Below are 25128 nucleotides of genomic sequence, written 5' to 3'. Positions count from 1 at the left end.
TAGCCTTGAGATGAGCTGCATTACCCTAAAGATATTGTAGTTGTCAGATACTTCACTTTGTTATATTATATAATTTCTTAAAACTTGTATGGGCTTCTTGGAAGATTTGTGAGTATATTTGATTCTGTATGGCGATTATATGGTGTCTTGTCATTTATTCGTGAAACCACTTAATAACCTTGATATCATTACTATATATTCTTGTTTAGAATAACCTATAAGGTACTGTAATGTCCCCTTTCTTAAGTATTTAATAATAAAAATTAAAATATAAATGTAAAAAGATAAATAATAATAAAATATAATTGATAATTTAAATACAGTCACATACATCAGATGAAGAATGCCAATCAGCAATTAAGCATGATACTCAGAACAGAGATGAAGTCAGACAACCAGCGAACAAAGCACACTAACAATCTAATAATAGCAATTGATATAATTATCATGGATGAAGATCACTAGGTATCATTCATAGCCAGAATTTCAAGGATTTTGATATATATCACTTTGATATATTAATAGGTGATCTACAAGATTTAATTTAAATCTTGCATAAGAAATGGTGTATGAGCAAGTAACAACAGCAATACGGAAGGGTCGACCCCATGGAGAGCGTGATGAATGGATGCAGACTGCAGCGATTGCAAAAACCTAGAAGTGTTAACAGAAAGATTGATAGCCAAGCAACAAGCAACCAGTGATCATAGACGAAGCCAATAATGGTCAAAGACTAATAGAGAAAGAATTCAAAGTTATGATATGCAGATCTGTAGATCAACCAAGACATCGATAAGTGTTCGATATTCCCTTAATCGCTGTCTAAAGACGCTTATCAATGAGCATATTTAGACAGCAACTAAGGGGAAGTTGATATTACAAAGCAATAACAATTCAAGTGAATACTGTCAAGAATGTTATAATCAATGAATGATAAATAGCATGGGATCAAACCAAGACTATGATATTCCCTTAATCGCTGTCCAACGACACTTATCGATGAGCATCTTTAGACAAAAACTAAGGGAAAATCGATATTACAAAGCAATAACAATTCAAGCGAATACTGTCAAGAATCTTATAATGAATGAATTATAAATAGCATGGGATCAAACCAAGACTATCGAGTAAAAGGAGGAATTGACTAATAAACAGATTAGTCATCGATATTATTAGTTAGAACTTATGCACTTAAACTAATTGCCAAGCACCCATGATGTTAGTTTACACGGCAATCATAACCACCATGTATACAAAGGAACGACAATAATAATATGATAGCAACTAAGTCCCAGAGAAGATGATTAACTAAGCTTTAATAAATATCGAACACAGAAGCGATGATTAGAAAATGACAAATAACAGTTGTTATTACGATCAACAGGTGTGGTTGAGAAGGCACAACAATAATTAAGCTACCACAAGGTGTAATCTTTATTAAGGAAATTAGTTAATATAAGACAAGGCTCCTTGGATGAACATCTCCCTCCATTAAGTCACCATTCTCCAAATATATTGTGGTATACAAGAGATTAGGAGGGGTGGTTGAAGGATGGAAGATAGGAGAGGGAAAGGTATATAAAATACATTATGATAAAAAGGACCAGAAAATTATTATTTATTTTTGATGGAATCAAAGATTATAAAATACATTTGATACTGATCACATTCCAGAAAGGAAGGAGAGAATATATAATATATCTGAGGAAGGGTTAAAAAAAGTGTGTGTATGTGTGTGTGTACATCCTAGGAAATAACAATATTATTATCAGAAAGATCACATCATATCTGAAATATCCTGAACCGAATATTTACTAAATTTCCTTTCAACAATATATTCAAAAATAAAACATTGTAGATAGTTTCCAGCACAATCGAAAACTAGTAGAAATCCCAATAGAGATTTAGTCAACTTCTTCGTAGATATAACATTCAAACTTAGATATAAGCAATGGAATACAATACTATAATAAAACCAGAAAATTTCCACAAGAATATAACCCATTATTTCACAATAACATTCAAGATGTCGGGCATATAACCATGAGTTACAAACCAGTAAGATAAAGCCAGCAAACTCTTACACTACATTGTTACATTATACAACAGCAATACAATAACCAGCACTACAAATTCAATCCTTAATATAGATTTAACAGTCAGATTGGAATACTAGAATAAAAACCTATAAGCGCACGTGAAAAACCCTAAACTAATGTCTCTCCGAACAATGGGTTTGCATCCATTGTCTACCAGCACAAGGGGCTACGTCCTCCAACTAGCTGAAAGCTGAAGCTTTTTGAAAACTCTCACAAGAGAGAAAATTGAATTGAATCATAAATCAAGCATGACCAGCAATGAGCCTCTTTCCCCTTTTAATACCCAAACTAAGACTCTTCGACTCCCCTCTAGCTTCCGTCCTATTCTCTTGTGGCTCTTCGACTTCCTTATGGCATTTCGTCTTATTCCTCCTTGACCTTTTGCCCTCTTTATAATTTTAAATTGACCTTTTAATAATTTGAGTCTTTGTCTCATAGTCAATTTTAACATTATATAAAATAAGTCTTCAATATTTATAATGTCCCAAAAAGGGGACATTACAAATCTCCCCTCATTAAAATTGCTTGTCCTCAAGCAATCAGTACCAGGATCCCATACAAGTCTACAGGTAGCCCAGTAGTCCAAGCTGAAAACAATTCCAGCCACACTGCGACACAAGATGTCACTCTAAAATTTATCTATCAACCGGATCCCTAGATCCCATATAACTCTCTGAAAAAACTCTGCACCTGTAAACTGAATAACTCTGATCATCACTAATACTACTGAATCCAACCTCAAACTAAATAGAATCACAAGTCCTCAACAAGCCAAAAATACATATGATCAACACTTTGATCCCAAACCCTGTGGTCATAACCAGATGACAAACCTTGTGGTCATGATCAGTGAACTATGCATAACCTAGTAGATGTTGACAACCCGACCAAATAGATGATGTAATAAACAAGTCACTCAAAAATTGAGTGTAATACCCTAGGCGCAACAAATACCAAACTATCATCTTCAGTCTGCAGAATCTCTGAGTACATAAGTACCATGAATAATAATGAAGCTGAAAAAGCATTCTCTATGATCAACACATAACTCTCCTCAAAACTACACCACTAACTATCCAAAGGCTAATGTAAATAATCCAACCAACTCCGGTATGGTGTGAAATCAAGAACCCAATGTGGACTGATCCTATGATGCATAATCGTAGTCAATTCACCACTTCCATCCTGTGGCCCATGTTCATTGCTAAGAATCGTACCAAGATTCCATATCCTGAAATTAGAATCATCTTCATCATGATAATCAAAAGAAGAGTCTTTGTTTATCTCAAAAAGAGGATTATCGGAAATCCAATCAGCATCTACTTTAAACATTGGGTTATCGATAAGCTGAATTTGATCTAAAACTTTGGTACTTGGCCTTTTAGGACAACTATCCAAGTCATAAGTTTGTTGAATGCTATCAAGCTCAAGACTTCTTTGAAAAACTCATGCCTTTCTTTATCCTCCTACTCCTGAGAGTGATTTGTGATCCTAATCTGATTTTTTGCTTCTTGAAGGTAAATCCGGGCATCATTCAATGCCTCCTGTGTTTCCTTAAGCTCTCTATTGAGCTCATGAATCTCATTCCTTTCTTTATTTAGCTGACCAACATGTGTTTCAGCAACCTTAAGAATGTTATCCCTGTTGGAAAGCAAATATGAATATTCTAATTTCATAGTTTCAAGGTCCGTTTTGATCATTTGCAAATCAGAAACAAGCCATTCTTCTTCCACTCCCTTATGAACCTTCCTGTAGAGATCCTCAACCACTTTGTGAGTGTTGTCATAACGTATCAAGGATGCCACAACCATTTCTTCGTTAACCTTTACCTGGTTTCTAAATACGTGCATTTCATTATCATGTTGATACAACTCATTGTCTTGTAGTGTCATCTTGGATTGTTCCTCTGAATTTTCGTCATGGGCATAGGTAATATATGGTTCACCACACAAAATTTCCAATCTGTTACTACCTTGTGTGCAACCGTCCTCACCCGCCTGTTTGTCAACATTAACCTCCAATTCACCAACATAAAAACTTGTACCCTGGGTAACATCTTCTACATGGTCGCTGGAAAACTATAAATCAATGGTAGTTGATTGCTCTTCTTCGAAAACCTCAATTTGATGACCTTAATCTGTTGGATATTCATCATACATAGTTTTGCACTGGTTTTTTGCCAAGAGATCCTGTGCTAATTCAAAATACTTCCTTTTAGTCGTGTTAGTCCTATTTTGGTGCTCTAAATGAAAATCCAAGTAATCATTGAATGATAACTCATTCTGAATTCTGGTAGGAAGTTTTTCATACTCTCTAAAAATGTCAAGGATTTCTGTAACAACTGGTTTTCCCAGGTCAAATTTTAAGATCTATCACAAGCATAGAATACAGTTTTAACTTCAACTTCATAAGAAGGCAGTTACATCATTCATGTTCATGTGAAGAGGATTACCGTTAAAGTCAGTTAAACAAAATTGCTTAACTAAATACTTGAAATACTTTTTAATGAAATTACTTTAGAAATTGAAATCACATACCTGGGAAAAATTGAGACTGAAATTCATCTAAGTATGCTTCTGCAACCACCCGGGTTAGTCCACAAATATACTATAACAATTTCTCAAATCGACTACTATCTCAAAAATCATTTGATGAATACCACTAAATACCATTATAACTTAAATTAGGGCATTACATATCATCTTACCAATTAGGGCATCAATTACCATCGGTTTATTTATGGCTTTTGGTTCTGCTTTACCAGTTAGGGGCTTCCGCGACCACGGATTCAATTTAGGGCTTCCGCGACAACGGATTTATCTAGGGTTTCCGCGACGACGGATTCAATTTAGGGCTTCCGCAACCACGGATTCAACTAGGGTTTCCAATATCGCGGATTCAATTAGGGCTTCCAATACCACCATATCAATTAAGGTTCCAGCTGTCACACAATCAATTAGGGCTTCGGATTTCTTTTCCTTCCAATTGCTTATCTGTGACAATTTCTCAAAATTAGATAATTACTTATATTCAATATTCATTTATATGAAGTAAAATGATGATAAAAATGAAATACCTTAATTTAATCTTACCTTCTCATAAACAAAAATGATAATACCTGTTTCCGATAGACAATTGATTTCATGGCTTATCTCTGTTTGACGCATATCTGATATCTTGAGAGAGGTGAAACATTGCCAGGGGCTTTACCACCCAACCTCAGACCACAATATATATCCCCACACGATCTCTTAACGAGAAAGGCCCTCCCTACCCGGAATTGACAGAGAACATCTTACCATTCACTGGGCATCATGATATATAACATGCCATACGACTTGGCAGCAGGAGATCATCATAACAGGAATATGCATGAGCTATTTTTAATGATATGTATTAAAATGTCATAACTGATATTACTAATTCTTATTGTTGATGAATCTTTCCTCATGCCCCCTCAACCTCATCAGGCCTCCAAGCCCGTGATTTCCAGGTGCTTGTTTAATATTAATAAATTCACTCTTGTAGGGTATGAATGTTTGTAATACATTCTGAACTGAATTAGTTAATCACAGTTTTTCATTGCATATCCTTATCTTTTATACATGTTTAATACTCTCAATACACACAGATACAACAAATGAACTCATATTATATTCAACTTGCAAACTAGAAAAGAACAACTCATTGCACTCACTAACCATCAACAGGTCTTTAGATCGGTGTCTCCTCGGTGCCTTAACCGTTACATCTTATACCCATTCATAAAATTAATGGCTCTACATTCTCAGAATTTCCTTGGTATTCAGAGTTGATCATTATTACTGTTTGTTTGTTTGAGAACATAGCTTTTCATGACAAAATCTACAGATTTAAGACATACGTGGTTTGATAAAGATATAGTCTGTATTCAAAAGTATTTTTGAATTAAGTGATGGCAATCGGTAATATCAAACAATGAATAAGATGAGAACATAAAGTTTTATTGCCTCCTTTATCGACTTCTATCATAAGCATCAACTACTTTATTAGTAATCATGTAAACAAGCTCTGATGGCATTTCTAATATTCTTAGCACAAGGTAAACATCAGGACTCTATTCTGTGCACGCAACTCTTACATCTTGTATCAACCCGACCCAGAAAAGACAAGAAAACGTAAGTGAAAGAAGAACTATGAAATACAACCGCAAATAATGCATTCAAATAGATTTATTAAATCATGGTTATCATTGTATTTCCATCCTATATCTATATGGGTGATACACAATTATAATTTAAGAACATCAGTGATAAAATAAAGAGAGACTTTGTGAACTAAAAATCTATTTTAAGTCTACCTGATTCGGTCTGTATTAGACTGGCATCAGTATTAATTCTCATGCAATCAAGACTTCTTGAATCTTGACAACAGTGTGTAATGGCATTAGTAGTGTTGGAGTGCGTTCTTCTAAGGGCCATGGTTGGCAAGTCAAGACTACATGATGCATGAATTCCATATTTAAATAGTCTCCTGCATTACCTCCTGGAATGACTTCAAATAACAATGAGCCCCCAAGCTCTAACTTGAAAAAGAGCGGCGGGCAATGTTCCACAATGAACCTACGTTCTCTACATATCCTGGTATCTGAACAGAGCTCAACAGACGTTTCTCCCCAAAAGGATTGTTTCAGATGACGTTAGATTGTCTCTCCTAATTCTTCGTAACCAACCTCTCTCTCCCTCACGACTTCCGCCAGTTTAACTAGGTACAGCAAACTAATTACAAGATATCGATTAGGTATAAATCCGCCAAAATGCAAGGAATGTTTTTAAGGAAAATCGAATATGAGAGTTCTTGTTTTTCCCCTAACCCGACTCACAGGGTATTTAGAAGATGAGAAATTGGAAAGAAAGAGAAAAGCGTAGTCCAGAAAAATAATAATCGGGGTGCCTGAAAATATATCCCATGACTTCCATATAAGGGACCAATTGTGGCTATCCGGCTCCCCATCAATTACAAGAATCTTTTCGACTGCCCAAACAAATTATAAGGAAAAAAAATAAGAAGTTGAAAAGAGTAATTGTAACATTACAATTTGAAAATAATAATTCAATTATTATAATTCCAACATTATTATTATAATGTACAACTAAACATCATTCTATTAATTTATTTAGGTATAATGATGCCAAATCATTATAATATTTAAATGCACAAATTTAAATATTTACAATAATAATTATGATGAAAGATAAATTAAAATCCTCTAAAATAATTTAATTATTTATTAAATAAGTCAATTATTTTAATTTAAACCATTTATTAAAATAACTCATGCGATTCCACAGATGTATTTTGTTCCAAGTCGCTAGGTCCTCTATCTGTCTTCTCAGTGATGGTGACGCCCTGCCTAATTCTTTTCTAACAATGCTTCCACCCCTTCAACATGCTTCCTGCAAGGAATTTCTCGGTAATTAAATTATTTATTTATAAATAACTATAACAGTTAACCTTTCATCTTAATTCCATGAATTCGCGATTAACAATCAACTAACATGTCATCATCACTTGAAATCATAACAACTAAATATCAAATTAAATTGACAACTGACCTCATCTGAACCTCAATGACTATATTTCAAGCTAGGTCAAAAATTGGGATGTAACAATTTCTGCTCTCATGTCGGCTTCAAACTTCTGGGCTAGCTGCTCTTGTAGTTTCATAGTGTCTTTTAAGATTTTAGCCCAAAATCCTTTATTTGCCAATTATCAAGATGGATGCCCCTTGGGACTAAAGGAAACCGGTGTACAAAGATTTTTAACAATGTTGTTGCAGCACTTTGGAAAATGTTATAACAAGGAACGTCTCGAGTGTTTTGGGCTGAGATTGCTTGCTGCCTTGAGGTATTGATAATTGACTTTTCAAACCATGAACTCTGTGGCACCCTAGATGTGATTGTAATTGTAAATTTATCCGTGTAATGTTATTGCCAACAATGTTATCACTGTTTGCCTTCCGCTTATCCTGAGATGAATGCAATCAATTCCCTTTCTTAAACACACTTCCAATCCTCAAGTGAGGGCACGATACTTAGCAAAATTGTTTGTGATAATACCAACACCTTCCTTTGTCCACCTGTAAACCCTGAATAGAAATATTTGGTCCCTGTCTCTGTACATTGTCTAAGATCTGATGCCCAACATTTTGTTCATAGTTCTTATTAGGATAAGAAATTCTTCAACCCTGTCTGCGGTTGTGTATTTCTGAGGATGTTGAATCACTTTGATGCATATGATGCAACCTTCTTTCTTTGCTACATATGATATAATATCTGGAGCATGTCTGTTATCCATCTTTTGCTATTATAACTGTGAATGATTAACACAATTACCCTGTAAATTCTAACTCCTCGATAATAACAAGTGTCTTTGGTATGGAGATGCCTGTTTCAAGCCTTACACTTCATATGGATTGATGATACTCGACATATGCTATAAATCTTTTATCTCCATGAAGCTTTCCATGTTGTACGGTTTTCTCATCCTTGCTAACTGTACATCTTCCCGTGCATTTATCGGCAGTAGTTTCTTTCCTGTTTTTTATTGGTAGTGACCGATAGCATCATTTATTACAAGTTGAAATTCCGCATTAAGGTCCTTAATCTGCAGAGTTACAATCATTTTCCAACTTCCTTGTTACCTGAACACTGAAATATGCCACCTGTTGTCATTCCTGATACTACTCGACAATGGTTACTGTCAAAGTTTAATTTTTTTGGTTTATCCTCTGGTATACAAATCTGACCCCTTCAGGAATACGTGGCATCTTGCCTATTGGTTTTATTGGCAAAATCCAAAGGAATTATGCAACCACGATTGGTCTCATTTTTGCACACGACTGATTGACTTCTACTCCAAAGTTAATTCATTCTAGAAGAGTAACGATAGAGGGAACTCGGAGTGGGTGTCATAATGCTCCAGCCTTGTATGATATCAGGCGTCCATACAGGTATATAAGACACTGAAGTGTTTAGAAAGTAGCGCTCCTTTTCTTGGAAGGTTGAGTATGTTACACCACGGCAATGACTCACCAAGGAGACCCTTCAATTCCAATTTTGGTGTTCACTTACTCGCTTGGGAATGGAAACTTCCTGACTGCACAACTCAAGTTTTATTTTAATAATTATTGGCGGTCAATATACTATTACAAGAATGTAAAGAGACTAATACCCCTTCTTTCAGATTGACCATTTGTTTTGATAGTCTCTAATGTATTGATGCTTTGTTCTACACAAACCATATTCATATTCCAAACTTCATATCTTCGTTTTGTCGCCTAAGACCATCAGTGTCGAGTGCAATTTTAGTATATCTGATGAAGGATTCTTTCATATTGTTTTGCCTCTATTTGTCATGGAGTATGCCTAAACCATTTAATACTTCATATTCACTATTGTATTTGTATTTACATGCCCCAAGCTTCACCTTCGCACACCACACTTACACACGCCAAGAAGAATTTATAGAAATGCAAGCCGGTGATAACCGGAATACAGTTCCTCACAAAATTATTATGCCTGGTAAAAAAATTGCCGATCAAGTATCTGGTTAGAAACCAAGTTATCTAAAGCTTTTGAAAGCGGTCAGGAGACTCCTCAAAAAAAAGAACCAAATGCTCGTCAACACCCGAACAATCAAAAATTCTTTCACGTGGCTAGCATGATCGAAAGATTGAGGTTGCGTGTCTCTCCTACTTTATGGTTACAACCTTTGGAAAGTCGTTTAGTCTTCTGTACTTAACCGGACTTTGGCACTCGATGTCTTTGCACCCTCTCGTTTGTCCGATATTCGCTAGGAAGTGATGACAGTCACGAGGTCTGCCGTTTGGAATGGATTTCGTAACCAAAGAGGCAAACTTTGATATGGTTATACTATCGTCAAAGACTCTCATGGCTCACTGGCCAATGGATGGCCTGCTTGCAATGTTGGACATCCGACTCCAAATCACCACGTCTACTGCTGCTACACCTAAAATGTTACACTTGTTGGAAAAGTACAATCTATAGGAATCCTGATAGCTTGCTCTCCTGTTTAACTAACGAATCCAAGGAGATTTATACAAATTCTAATGTGCTATTCCTTATTACCCCCATGAGTAAGACTCGGTTTAGGAAACCATTTCCTACAACTGCTTATGCTCTGCTATCAACCATACGTCTTCAAAGGATACCATATTGCCTTCCGATTATTTCATAGAAAATCTTGCACAACTACTGCCAATCAACTGAATCTAATGCAACCCCACAAGGAATACTGGCTCTATAAATTTGGGAAAACCCTGTATATAGAACATCCCTATATGAACACTAAATGTGTAACTATCTATATGCCAAATCTATTCCAGCACCGTCACCTTCTTTTACTCCTCTCAATGACTAAAGTAATATTCAGAATACAAAACCTTAGACATACACAAAATCGAATTCTTTACAAATTTGTTTGTTTGATGAAATTCAACCAAACTCAGAGCTTCTGTATTTAATTCTTAACCTCATAGGTTGGCAAGTTCGGAGCTCTGATACCACTGAAATATCCCGAACAAGATATTTACTAAATTTCTTTTCAATAATATATTCAGAAATAAAAGATTGTAGATAGTTTCCAGCACAATCGAAAACCAGTAGAAATCCTGATAGAGATTCAGTCAACTTCTTCATAGATATAACATTCAAACTTAGATATAAGCAATAGAATACATTAATAAAACTAGAAAATTCTCCAGAAGAATATAACCCGTTATTTCACAATAGCATTCAAGATGTTGACCATATAACCATGAGTTACAAACCAGTAAAATAAAACCAGCAAACTCTTATAACTCCTTACACTACGTTATTGCATTATACAACAGCAATACAACAACCAGCACTACGAATCCAATCCTTAATACAGATTTAACAATCAGATTGGAATACTAGAATAAAAACCTGTAAGCGCACGTGAAACACTTGAACTGATGTCTCCCCAGACAATGGGTTTGCGACTATTGTCTGCCAACACAAGGGGCTACGTCCTCCAACTAGCTAAAAGCCGAAGCTTTATGAAAACTCTCACAACAGAGAAAACTGAACTGAATCATAAATCAAGCATGACCAGCAATGAGCCTCTTTCCCCTTTTAATACCCAAACTAAGACTCTTTGACTCCCCTCTGGCTTCCGTCCTATTCCCTTGTGGCTCTTCGACTTCCTTATGGAATTTCGTCTTATTCCTCAATGACCTTTTGCCCTCTTTATAATATTAAATTGACCTTTTAATAATTTGAGTCTTCGTCTCATAGTCAATTTTAACATTATATAAAATAATGTCTTCAATATTTCTAATGTCCCAAAAAGGGGACATTAAATATTCACTGAGTTAAATCCAACATAAAGTCACTCGTTTGCATTGTAAACCTTGGGGTTGCTTCGTTTGATCACACGTTTGTTACATTGTTAAGAATTTGAAATTCCCTTGTTTGAAAGAGGATAGGACACATAGTATTTTATTCTACATATTGGAGTGGTCACTAAATTCACATCAACAAGGCCCTTTAAATATATTGTGTACCGTCAAGGAAAGTAGTATGATCTAGTCAAATCAACTCAAATCCCTAGCTGACCATCTCCGAACTTCTTCTATATCATGCATGAATAAAGACATTGTTCCTGTATCTAGTATGCATTGTCATCTTTAATATTAACTTGTGTATTTAATGTATCAGATGTAGCAGTAAACAGACCTTCTCGGAATACAGTCATCTTTTCATTGTGATGTTTTCATTAAGTACTGATTATCTTGACAAGTGCCAACTGAAAGGGTGTTACAGTGCCCCTTACACTTTCTAGCTCTACATTTTGTTGGCTGCTTCATATTGTTGAAGTATAGCATCAGTCGAAGTGATATACTCATTACATTGAGTATTTGTATTCATGATTTATATGAACATTGTTTTATGTCTTATATTATTGATAAGAATAATATATTTATTTATTTATTTATTTATAAATGACTTAACCAATCGGGCTCTTATAATCAGAAGAGACTATTATGTTATCAGGGTCCTAAATGTAATTGTTTTACCACCACATGATTGTCGATTGAGAAGCAAACTAATTGTATTTGCTTATACACTGACACCGATCTGTTATGTCCACATAGCGACATGACCAGAGTCATGTCTCTACGGGGACATAACTTTGTTGTTAAGGTTGTAGCTTCTATTAGATAGATTTTATCATGAGATACCTTGTTGATGGTAAGTTATCTTTAAGATAAATATCTTATATATATTATATACATTATGCATTATATATTATATATTATTATATAATAATATAATAATATATTACATATATGGTTAATATATTAATATTACATATATGCTTAAAGATGAGTTATACATATGGTTATTTATTAAAATAATGATGATTAATTATAGAGACATGTCTCTTCATGAAACATGTCTCCTCTCATATTTAGGAGTCTTCAAATCTGCATTTGGAAGATATCAATTACATTGGCAATATCAATACATTTGCCGAGAACGATCTTAGAAATTAACATGGTATCAGAGCGCCAGGCCGCAATTGTAGAAAAATAAAAAGAAGAAAGATAAAATCAGCACTAGACTATAGGCAACGGGAATGAGAAATGAAAATATGATAGAGAAAGGAATTATCATATCAGGATTCATTATAGAGTGAGAAAATAAAAGGACCAATCCTATGGGAAGTGCAGAATCGAGAAAATTATGGATTCTTCAGAACAAGTTTTATTATTAAGACTGGTTGCTGGACAAATAAATTTAATATTGGTTCAGAAGTATGAAAAGTTTTTGTGCAAATTGAAATATTCGATGGGTGTGTAATGTTACACCTTATATAGTCAATGGCTTTATAAAATGAATTAACGAGAGAATCATCAAAAATAGCTTTTAGATATGATACATACATTATGGACTTCTCATTTGATCATTCCAATACAAAGAATCGAAGATCAATTCTTATGGAAGATTTAGCATATAAAAATCAAAGATAACAACCACCTCAGTCATGTGGCATAAGGATACACCGTAGAGGATTCCATCCAGAAATACGGAGCAGCAACCCAAATTATAAGGAAACTGATTGTTAGCATCAAGGGGATAATAGGGAATACGAGTTAATAAATTTGCAGAATAGTCATTAAGGTAGAGACACGCAGAATCACCTCCATTACAATTCTCGTCAACAGTAGCAATAGTATCATATATCATATGGATCACTTTCTAATGGCCATATTATTAATATTGAATGTCTTGTTGGAGGCTGGTAGCAATTTGTGGCACTGAAAATGTACACCCAATAATATTTAGTATGTCCAAAAATAAGGTATTCATCAGACATGTGCACACCCACACATGTTTGACGATAACAATAATAGACCAGATAATTGCATATCCTTACTACAATAGGTATGGACTGGCTACCATGATGAGAATATCCACACAGTTGGTTTCCTCAACTCCCCACGGAAATTCTTGTTGTGGTTTGGCGAATCACATTGCAGTCTGTGAAAGATTTGGTCAATCATATCTGCTGTAAATGATACACTTGAATCACTTACCTATATCCTAGAAAATAGATCATTGAAGAATTGATTATCAAACATATCTCTCATTGTGGAATCCACGCAATATGAGCATAGACAGTTGCTAGCAAAATATATCTCAGTGCAAGTATTATAATTGCAGATCAGAGACAGCTCTGGTCAAATAGTATATAATAATATTGATATATCAAAAAGAGCTCCTGACAGAGTATTTGCATTATTCATATCAGAACTTCTGAGAAGGCATACCTCTGCCTAGTATTTATCCTGCAACTCGAAGCACCTTCCAGATTGCAAATCAAAGACGACGGACATGGAATGGAGGGAGAAAGGACAGAGTAATAAATCGATATTCGTTACTCACAAAGGACAAACATCATTGAGATAGGGTAAATGGACATATCAAACATCTAAGATGCATTGACTGTGAATGAGGATTGACCTGATAATGGTCCGCAATTCAAGATCTTAATTAGATATTGGAACAATTCCAACCTCATGGAAATGACATCCCACAGACGCCACAAAACGGGCCCCACCACCAAGGTAATTGGAGGTAAGAGTATGAGATATATTAATATATTATTATTATTTATATATATGAAAATTCATGAGAATAATATATTTTCAAGGAATGTTATTTACTTGATGTTGTGAATCATAGTATAAGTATGTTTAAATATTGAATAGTAGAATGAATTGCCTAAAACTCAAGAAAATCTACATATGTCTAGAATAGTATTAGGCATTTTGTTTTATGATTTGACACATATGAGATATGTAATTATTATCATTGAGTATTAAAATTGTCTACTCTTTATTTAAATGAGAATTTATAAGGAGAATAACTTAATGATATTTAATAACTTATATTATGTTTTGTTACATTTAAATACGTTAAACAATATAAGTTATTAGCATTAGTGTGAGGTAACTAATATTGTTATTGAAATATAAATTAAATTAAATTTAAATATAATTGAATTTATAGGAGAACATGTTATCTAAGGGAAAGTCATATATATAGAAATTAAGTATTGTGTTATCTTAATTCTATTATCAAAATAAAAGATATTATAATCATGTTAGTAATGGACATGAGTTAAATTACTAACATTCATGTTGACATTCTTATTTATACAACCAAGAGCTATCTACCTTGATCTTTTTCTCTAAGTATGTTCTTGCAAGAAAAAGAGGGAGATTAAGAATCATGGATGAGTTTAAGAGAATGGAAGGACATGTTTGCTTCTACTATTAAGCTTAATGAATGTTTGGAACTTCTATGAATGAAAAGAGCAAGTTGTAACTTAGAAAGAAGTCGCCAAATTTGATGTAATGCAAAAGTGTTCAAAGATATAAGACTGGGAATTTTACATTGTGGGGGGAAATAATAACCAATGTTTCATTCCCACTTGAACCATCTTTAGTAAAGAGATGTTCCATGACCCTCATGGGCAGATAAGTACTCATCTAAGGATGTTCTTGCGGGAAAAGAAGGTTGGTACCTTACACATGCTATCAAATATTGTGTAGACGAGAATTCATTAGTCATTTGACGATCAAGATAAAGTGAGGATCTTAAAGTGAATATCTTTAATGATTGAGATTATGAGTATCTTTCTACATTAAGAGGGAGTATGACACTTTTTCGAAGGCAATGTAGAAGCCTAGAAGATTATTACTCAAAGGGAGTCTAAAAAAAAACATGTGTGTGACTACATGATGTTGATGGGCCTACTCCTATGTATATCATGAGGAAGTGATGACTTATCACCAGAAGATCAAAAAATTGATATCACATTCAAAGTGAGTCTGACAAGAATCCTTGGGTGAAGAGAGCCTCTAAGGGAGTAACTAGACTTCCCAGGATCATTGTTCAAAGGGAGAATTTTGAGGTGCAATCCTTTGTGAATGATATCTTCTCTATCAGGAGAAGTTATATGTAAAATTTATTTTAATGTATTCTTCTCTATGAGATAGAATTGAGATGAAAACCTTTGTACAACCCTCTGACTGGGTTCATGGTGGGTATTATTTCACATATGATATAGTAATGAAAGGTGATGATCTTTCATTGACATATATAAACAGAAGGTAACCATTATAAGATGACGATCTTATAAATAGTAGATCTGTTATCATGATAGACTTCATTAAATTGTTGTCCCAGAGTGTTGGAAATCATGATGACAAACAGACAGAAGGTAATCTTTGTAAGGTGACGATCTTGCGAATGATAGGCCTATTATTATGACAGTTTTGTTCTGGATATGCCGGAAGTCATTGATAACGAAAGCATTATGATTACTCTAGATATTGTTTTGGACAATTAGAGATCATAATATATGTTATGATAGTGTTCATAACATTGTGATTCTAGTTAATTATTTGACAAGTCACTATTTCAGAGCGGTAAAGTCAGATAATATGTTGTGTATCGATATCCTTGATACTAATATCTCACAAAAAAATTGTCACTTCTCCCTTGCTAAGAGGCAATTTTGAAGTATAGCATCAGTCTAAGTGATATACTCATTACATTGAGTATTTGTATTCATGATTTATACGAATATTGTTTTATGTCTTGTATTATTGATAAGAATTTTATATATATATATTTATAAATGACTTAACTAATTGACCTCTTATAATCAAAAGAGACTATTATGTTATCAGGTTCCTGAATGTAATTGTTCTACCACCACATGATTGTCGATTGAGAAGCAAACTAATTGTATTTGCTTATACACCGACAATGATCAGTTATGTCCACATAGGGACATAACCCTACGTGGCCTTTAGCCACGTAGTCATGTCTCTACAGGGACATAACTTTGTTGTTAAGGTTGTAGTTTTTGTCGGATCGATCTTATCATGAGATACCTTGTTAATGGTAAATTATCTTTAAGATAAATATCTTAAATAAGTAATATAATATATATTATATACATTATACATTATATACTATTATATAATAATATAATAATATATTACATATATGGTTAATATATTAATATTACATATATGCTTATAGATGAGTTATACATATGGTTATTTATTAAACTAATGATGATTAACTACAGAGACATGTCTCTTCATGAGACATGTCTCTTCATGGAACATGTCTCCTCCTCTCATATTTAGGAGTCTTCAAATCTGCATTTGGAAGATATCAATTACATTGGCAATATCAATACATTTGTAGAAAACGATCTCAAAAATTAACACATATGGAATAATACTAGTAGCATAGTTATACTGACCTGGGGGTCGGGGGGACAAGTTTCAAGGATGGGGGGATAGAGGGACCATAATTTGGGGACAATGGGGTGACATAGAGGCCATAATTTGGGGACGGCGGCGGGGGACAAGGGGGTTGTATATACTATACATATGATGCTTAAAATGCTAGTTATGAAAAGATGTATTGTAATATAAGATATAAGGATGTAAAAGAGTAAATACTTGAACATTGCATTGAATTGGAACATCGAACATTGAACATAAATAGTCAAATCAGAAAATAGTCAACACCGGGATGTCCCCTCATCCTCGACGAGAGTGGTGGAATCTGGTGGCGCTGCTGGGGACAGGGGACCCAAGTCCCCAGTGTGTCTCCGTCTCCAAGAAGTGGGGAAAAAGCGGGGGGACATGTCTCCGTGTTACTATGACTAGTAGCCCGTACTGGTTGCTTCACTTGAAATTTGATATCCATACATTTGACCAGTAATATTTCATTTAAAACATCAATTATCTATTTTGAGATTATCATGAAGATGAATGATGCTGGGTGGTTTAGAGATTTTGTGCTTTAAGGCATCTTCAGATGATATCAGCTAATAAGGATGACATAAAGAAAGATGCAAAAAATACTTGCCCGTGTGTCCTAGGACTGCTAATATGAAAGTTTTCTCACATTATCCATGAGTACAGCAAATTTTGACATTTTTCAGTGAGAGTAAGATTATAAAAAAAGATTAGAAAAATGGATTACAAGATGACTATTCCCAGGACTATTAAGAGAGCACATAGCATAGAGATATGCCAGATTATCAAACAAAATTGAGGTCTAAACTAAAAGGACAGAGTTAGAACTGGTCTGCAGAAAGAATCAGAATAGAGCTTGAAATATGCAACAGGCAGGTTTGATGGCAGGTTTAAACTACACTGATAGAGAAAGAACTGGTCTGCAGAAAGAATCAGAACAGAGCTCAAAATATTTAACATCCAGGCTTGGTGGCAATCATTTTGGAAGCCTCTCTTTGGCTTGTCTTGAATCTGTTGATTTGTTTTTTGAAGCTTTTTAAATTCCAACTGTTAACCTATTATTATAGACAAAGTCTGTACACTGTATACCTAAAAGGCTAAAACTCGTTGAGCTTGTTTAGGAAGACAACCATAACTTGGAAGCAGTTCTGTAAACCTTCAATGTCTGCATTTATGGATTTTCAAACCGTGTCAGCAATCTAATAATGAGCCCACAGTCCAATTAAGGATATGCAAGTGCTAACATTAGAGCAGTGAACAAAATTCTGAATCAGATTTTTAACCCTTTGAAATCTGTATAGCTAGTTCACTTTTCACAATTATACAACATGTTCTTCATTCTGAAAAGAAAGTTTACGGAACAATTAAAAAAAGGTGTATTGCAGATCATAAGAAACTGAAATATCTACATTTATATGCATACCTGTATTACTTCATCAAGAAACAGAGCATGTGTAAAAGGATCTCTCTTCTTTGATAGCACCCTCTGTAAATGCCACACTGCAACCATGATTGAATGCAACTGATCCATACAAGCCCCCATCCTTTGCCACAATCCCTCCTTTGCTTTCAAACTGCCCCCCAGCTGAGGAGTCCCACTCCTTTGAATCCCACCTGGACCAAAACCTGAACCCACACTAGCTGATATCGCCTTCATATCCAATGCAGAACTCACACTCTTCACGCCCTGTGCCTTGTACTTCCCAATCATACCTTCCACAGTGGACTTCAGCTCCCCCATATTATAATACACCTACAGAATACTCGAAGAGTTCAAACATTTTACTGGCAAAGAATGGTTCGCAATCATTCTGCTCCAAGAAATTAAAAATATATAAACTACTCTTTACTTGCAAGGAAAGAGCTGTGTTTACCATAAAATGTATCCATATAATAGGAAGTCTACTAAAATTATACAGGGTTTAATCCAAAATTGGCAAATGTTTTCTTTTGAAAGCTTTTCAACAGGTAATATATTGGTAGATATACTAAATGGGAAATCAATTTTTAGAAGATTTGGTGAAAAGTTAACAAATTGGAGAAAGATGCCCTACCTGCAATGCACTTCCCACTTCAGCCTGGTTCAGTGCCTCCATGCCACTCTCGAAGACCTTCATTGCCTCAGATCGTAACCGTCCTCCTGCATCCACAAGCCAAGGAATCTCCTCATCGACAACTTCAATGCCAACCAGATCACCTTCCCTTCTCAGACTCTCGATTTCATTATACAATTGAGCAGCCTTACTCAAATCCTGCTTAAGGGCACCACCGCCATCCATCAACTCTCTCAGTCTCTTCACCTGTCTCAAAACCCTAACAATGCTTTGCAGAAGCTCTACAGTCTCATGAAGGTTCTTAAGCTGCTGTGACTTCACCTTGATGTGCTTGTACGGCTCGGCAATCTCAGATCTAACCCTAGTTACACTCGCCTGTAGACCGCTCACCCCGGATTTAACTACAGACAAGGCCCCCTCTGCATCCTTCAAGCTGGACAGTTGTTGAAGCAGCTCATCATGACGTAAATACACTTCATTTCTTAACTGTTTTTCAAGGAGGCGTATACCTTCTTCGAGTTTATCCGCGCAAGAGGCAGCCGATCCGCTGCTGAGAGCTTCACTGGCGAATTTAGTGGAGTTAAAATTGTCTGATAAGAATTTGGACAGAATGGGATCTTGCTTGAATTCTTCTTCCAGAGAAGGAGGTGCATCATTCGGCTCCCACCCACCTGAACTGTTTTCGCGTGGAGTCGACGAGGGTTTCATGCTTGAAATGCGGTGCATAGGGGAGGAAGGAGTAACATTATTATTGTTTAAGGCTAATACCCCTCCTCTGTGAAATGTGTTGATGGATCTTGCCATTCTCTTTACTTCTTATATTTAACTTCACTGGAATTTCATCCTCCTTCTTCTCAACTGAAAATTTAACATAGAATTACAGAGACAAGCAAGCATACCTCATTGAAATGCAAGATTGATGGCATTTGTAAAGCAGATCTGCAAGCTATGTTTTAATTTCTTGTAATTGTCACAGCTCCGATTTATTCAAACTGCAATGGCGGCCATCTATTTCGAAAAATTAAAGGCATTTGAATCATATATGATTGTTGCGAAGCGAATTGATATAATAACGCAGATTAAATTTGCCAGATCGTTGCTCCTCTGCCTCAGAACAGAGTATTCTGTTTCGAAAATTCTCATCCTGTTTATAAAACCATTCGCAAACTTTGTATTTAATTGAACTGCCAAAATGTCCAGAAATAAAATTTCAACTCACCTGACTAGGTGAACTTTAAGGTCCCGCGACTATGATTTTGAAAAAAAATGTATAATTAGTATGAATAATTTTTTTACATATGAATATATGAAAGAGATATTAGTTTCACGATGTTTTGCTTATGGATTAGATTTTTAAAACTAGTAATTGCATACTGAGTTATGGAAGACTCAATTAAAAATATTATATTTGTACATTTCATGAGGTCAATTAGTAGGTCATTTATCAAATGATATTAGTTGTATAATAAAGATCTTAATAAAGAAGTGATAGATTTTAATCAATAATACATCAACTTATAAGGATCTAACCACGATTGAAATACATCTATAAATCAAGAAGATAACTCCATCAACACAGAGAGAGAGAGGGAGGGAGAGAGATGAAGAGAGAGGGAGAGATGGAAGAAGAAATATGGAGGGAGAGATAGAGATATAGAGGTCTAGGAAGAGGGAGAGAGGATTGTTGGAGGAAGATGGACATAGAGATAGATTGGGAGAGATGATATATATACATATAGAGAGAGGGAGAGATGAAAAAAATAGAACATAAGAAGATATAAAGAGAGGGTTGTAGGGAAATATAGACAAATAGAGATCAATAGAGGGAGAGGGAGAGAGGAGACAAAAATAGGCGAAAAGTGATGCAGGAGCATCCTCAGTGTAAGAGCAATCTTGCATCACCAAAAAAATATTTAATTTTTGTCTCTTGAATAAGGTTTGTTCCAATGCAAAGTTTCTATTTATGGAGGTTTTCTACTTAGTAAGTCAGCCTTTCGAGCTCAGAATGTTCTAATTTCAGATGTGAAGATTTATCTTGGATATATCAGCCTACCAGTTGAGTTTCATTATGATATCATGAGTATTTGTAAAGTTATTGCAGATTTTTGGTGCAAAATTTTGGTACAATAATTTAGGCTCAGTTTTGAAGGCCTTAGAGACTCCAGATGGGCTCTAAAACATGGTCAACTAATGCTTGTGAAAGTAAAGCATTGTAGATTAGAAAGTTGAGGATTTTGGAATGGAGTCATAATAGTTAATCAACTCAACGGTTCACAAGTTATGGTCTTCTAATGTTGGGCCACCAAAAAAATCCCAAAATTAAATTCATAAGTGTTTTTCGCTGACTTTATATCTAATTTTAGTGTCGGTCGTGTTAGCCCTATTTTATAGGCTAATAAAATTTTGCTAAATCCTTGAAGTAATGGCCTTTTTTACAGTACAATAGGGTTTTGTTTTGTTTTATTTGTTGTCTTTTGCCTTAAAGTTTCAAACCCCTAGATCTAAGATGTCATTTACCTTTCAATTCAAATATTATTTGTATCTCGACTTATGTTTTCAAAAGTTTCTTAGATGTTTGTAGCTTCGCAACAAAAAATTAAACCTTTTAAAATCTAAGTCATGAAATGGCAATGCCATGTACGTCTCAGCATCTCCATCTTTTGCCTAAGTAGTGGAATTATGGTTGCGATCTAGCGGAATGAATGAATTGTGCGGCTTCACTATGTTTGTTTGTGACTAAAGGTTTCATGTTGCAAAGTGGTAGTAACCATAAAGCATGACATCTATGGTCATTCTTTAAGGACATTATTCCAAGTTGTGGGGTTGTGATCCCAAAGATTCAAACCATAGCCATGTCGCTCCAGTTTGCTTGACGGTTGTGAATAAGTCTACAAAGTTGCGAAATGGGTAAAATATGTCGTTAAGCGCAACATCTCTAATGATAATGTTTTAATGAAACTACAAGTTGTGATGTTCTGAAGGTCATAAGATAAACTCTAAATGCAATATCTTTGTAGTTTGACTTATGAAGTAATTTGAAGTTGCGAGATAGCAATGATAGTCTAAAAGGTTAACCACTACTTCTTTGGTGTATGTTCATGGTAAAGGTCTTAAGTTGTGAAGTGGAGACAAAAGGAAAATCAGTCTAATCGCAACATCACATGTTGAGGAATGTCCTTAGTTTTTTTTTAAGCCACAAAGTTGTGATAAGGGTTAAAAATATGTCAAAATGCAACATCTCCAGTTAAATTTGCCTTAGTCTCTTGACTGTTGCGATGTTACGAAGGATCAAATAAAGTGTTAAGCGCTACCTCATAGGAGAGAAGTCTAAGCATTAAGATAAGGATGTGATGGTGTGATGAAGGTTGAGTGTGACTTCTCAAAGCATTCTTAATAGTAAAAACATAAAGTTATGATGTTACAAAGTTAGAGACAAAATGGTAATTGCAGCATCTTTGTTTTATTAGACCATTTGTAGCTGACAATAGCAAAGTGGAGATTAACTAGGAGCACAGTTTCACTGGGTTTTGAGAAACGTTAATGTTTAGGGTTGCAAAGTTCTAGGCTAATAGAGATAGGAAGTTAGCAATTTAGTGTGGCATCACAATAGCTAGTAGACAGTGTCAAGACATTATTGCAATGTGGAGATGAGTATGAAACACAATCTTACAAAGGTTAAGGGCATGCTAAGACTGACAATCGCGAGAGAGTGACTAGGGTTAAGAAGAATTCAATTGTAGCATCACAATTTCCCAGCCAAAGTGTCGTGTATTAAGACCAAATAATTTTTAATATAATATAAAGGGTTGTTATAGTGGTTGACAGAGGAAAAATTGATGACAATGGAGTATGACTAGCGCAAAATATGAATGAAAGTGCTTTCTAGAAATTTAAAAGATTTCATGCATGTGGCCTTGAATACCATTAATGCCACATTTAACTCTCAGAAGCTTTTAAGAAGTTGATGTAATGAGAATTTCTGCCATAATTCTAAGTTGGTCGACATTGTAGAAAAGGGAATTTTTGAAAAGAATCTAGTAATTTGTCAGAATTGTAGAAATGGCAGAAGAAGGAAAGTTGATTGCTAAGGTAGAGATTGAAGAGGTTTCTACCAGGTCAAGTCAAACTAAAGCCAAGAATCCTAGTCCTTTTGTAGATGAATGGGTGTACTTTCTACCAAGTTCTTCAAATGCACAATCTGTGAATTCCCATGCTCTAAGAGATCCATACAGCTTTTACAAAGATGCAATTGTGCCTGGGACAAATAGAAATGAGCTTTTTTGGTTCTTCTATGAGAATAGATTGAGAAAACCTCCAACTTCGAATCCTTGGACTAGGAATTTGGGTAAACATGTAATGCCAAAAGTTTGCATTGATGTGTACTTGGTGAAAGCATTGATTAAAGCATATAATCCAGTTAGCCATTCATTTCACAAAAAAGATCGAAGTGTCCTATGCACTCTAGACATGGAGACTTTCATAGAGGCTTTTGATCTAGGAGGACCCTTGACTATTGAAATTGATTTTGAGAAACTTGAAAGGACTTTTCAAACACAGAAAAGTTTCTTCACTGGGCAAATCATGAAAAAACATATTCCTTTGTCTTTGAAAGAAAAAGGTGAAATTCCATAGAAAGTAACGGATTTCATGCCTTTTAAATATTTCAGAACATACCTCTAGAATACCATCTTTGGCCTAAATAAAGTATTGGGAATTGATGCAACTATGAATGCTACTAGTGTCATGTATGTAATGGCCATCAATATACATGATCGGTTCACTAGGGTATGATTACTTCACACATATAATAACTACTATTCACAATTAGATTGTTGTGGCACAACATGGAGAGTTGAAGAATTTTAATTTTCGCTAGTACTCATTGTTGATGCATTTGATCCTATATAAAAATGTTGGTTGTATCAACCCCAACTTCATTGAACAAATAGAAGATATGGAAGGGACTTTACCAGTAAACGATGGACAAGGGGATGGAATAGATTTTACCCTTATGCAAATTTTCTCTCTTTCTACAATGATTTTGTTTATCCCATTTTAAACATGTTAGGTATTGTTTCTGAAGGGTTTTGAGAATTGTTGGACAATTGATTAAATCATCTAGATGTTATGATGAGACTACAAATTGGGACATGATTGGGGAAGTATTTTTCTTTTTTATAATTGTATTGTAATGAGGGTTTATGGATACCCATAGCCACCCCATTTTTTACCTAGATATGTCCCTGAGAGATTGGGAATATGGAATTCTTCTGGCAATTGATTCTAATGAATACATAGTATCTAGGGCCCATTGTTCGAAAGGGGACTTTTCTTTGTAGAAATTTCAAGATTGGTGATTTTAATATAGGAAAAGAGGCAATTGAGGAAGTTGAATAATTTATCAAAGATTTTAAATTGCCAACTGCACCTGCAAGAACATATGATCCTAATAATGTTGTTAGGAATGCCCTAAGAAAAATGTGGGGATACAATTTTCCCCCAAGCAAACCCATGTGGAAAGAAGACATCATAACTAATTTTTTAGAGGAAGATAAATGCAAGGATTGAACCTTGAAATGGAGAGAATTTATGGTGATCGAGTAGGAAATAAAGAGAATTTATCCTTCATTTAAAGGTTTTTACCATAAAGAGAAATATTTAGACAGGTTCAATAAATGAATTTAGAATTATCAAGATATTATGTTTGAACTACCTGCAGAGTTGAGAGACACAATGGAACCTAAGTGTCTTGAATGAGACATTGTGCTAGAAGTGGATGAGGATGAGGAACAACCTGAGAGGTAGCTGTAGACACCTAAATTTGACTACACAAATAGGTAATCATATTTAGTCATCTCCTAAGACATTATTGATTAAATATTTATTATTTTAATCATCATCCCCTATTTAATTAATCAATTAAATTAACTATAGTCCAATTGATAAAATCAAATGATAACCCAAAATTAATTTATCAGCTACATCCCTATTCCTCTATTAAATTAAATAAAACATCAAACTCATTTAATTTAATCCCACATCCCCAATTTTATTATATAAATTATTTAATACATTTTCCAAACCCCTAAAACAT

At 34.7% G+C, this 25128-nt stretch overlaps 1 protein-coding gene across 2 annotated transcripts in view; it reads right to left on the bottom strand.

Annotated features, from left to right (window-relative positions):
* Positions 1–20184, bottom strand: part of LOC149547556 (Golgi transport complex protein-like protein) — an 89276-nt gene extending 69092 nt beyond the window's left edge. For both annotated transcript variants that reach the window (XR_016353896.1, XM_089791704.1), the window contains exons 1-2: positions 19035–20184; positions 18404–18733 (exon numbers count right to left, since the gene is read on the bottom strand). Coding sequence is in view for 1 of the 2 variants with exons in the window: in XM_089791704.1 (XP_089647830.1) it covers positions 18404–18733; positions 19035–19838 (1134 nt within the window). In the remaining variant the exon portion in view is untranslated. The remainder of the gene's footprint in view (positions 1–18403; positions 18734–19034) is intronic.
* Positions 20185–25128: the final 4944 nt, after the last annotated feature.

The sequence above is a fragment of the Cupressus sempervirens genome, chromosome 7 (genome assembly GCF_028749045.1).
Source record: "Cupressus sempervirens isolate cs-2001-9-10 chromosome 7, ASM2874904v1, whole genome shotgun sequence".
NCBI lineage: Eukaryota > Viridiplantae > Streptophyta > Pinopsida > Cupressales > Cupressaceae > Cupressus > Cupressus sempervirens.
This window is presented reverse-complemented; position numbering and strand designations above follow the sequence as displayed.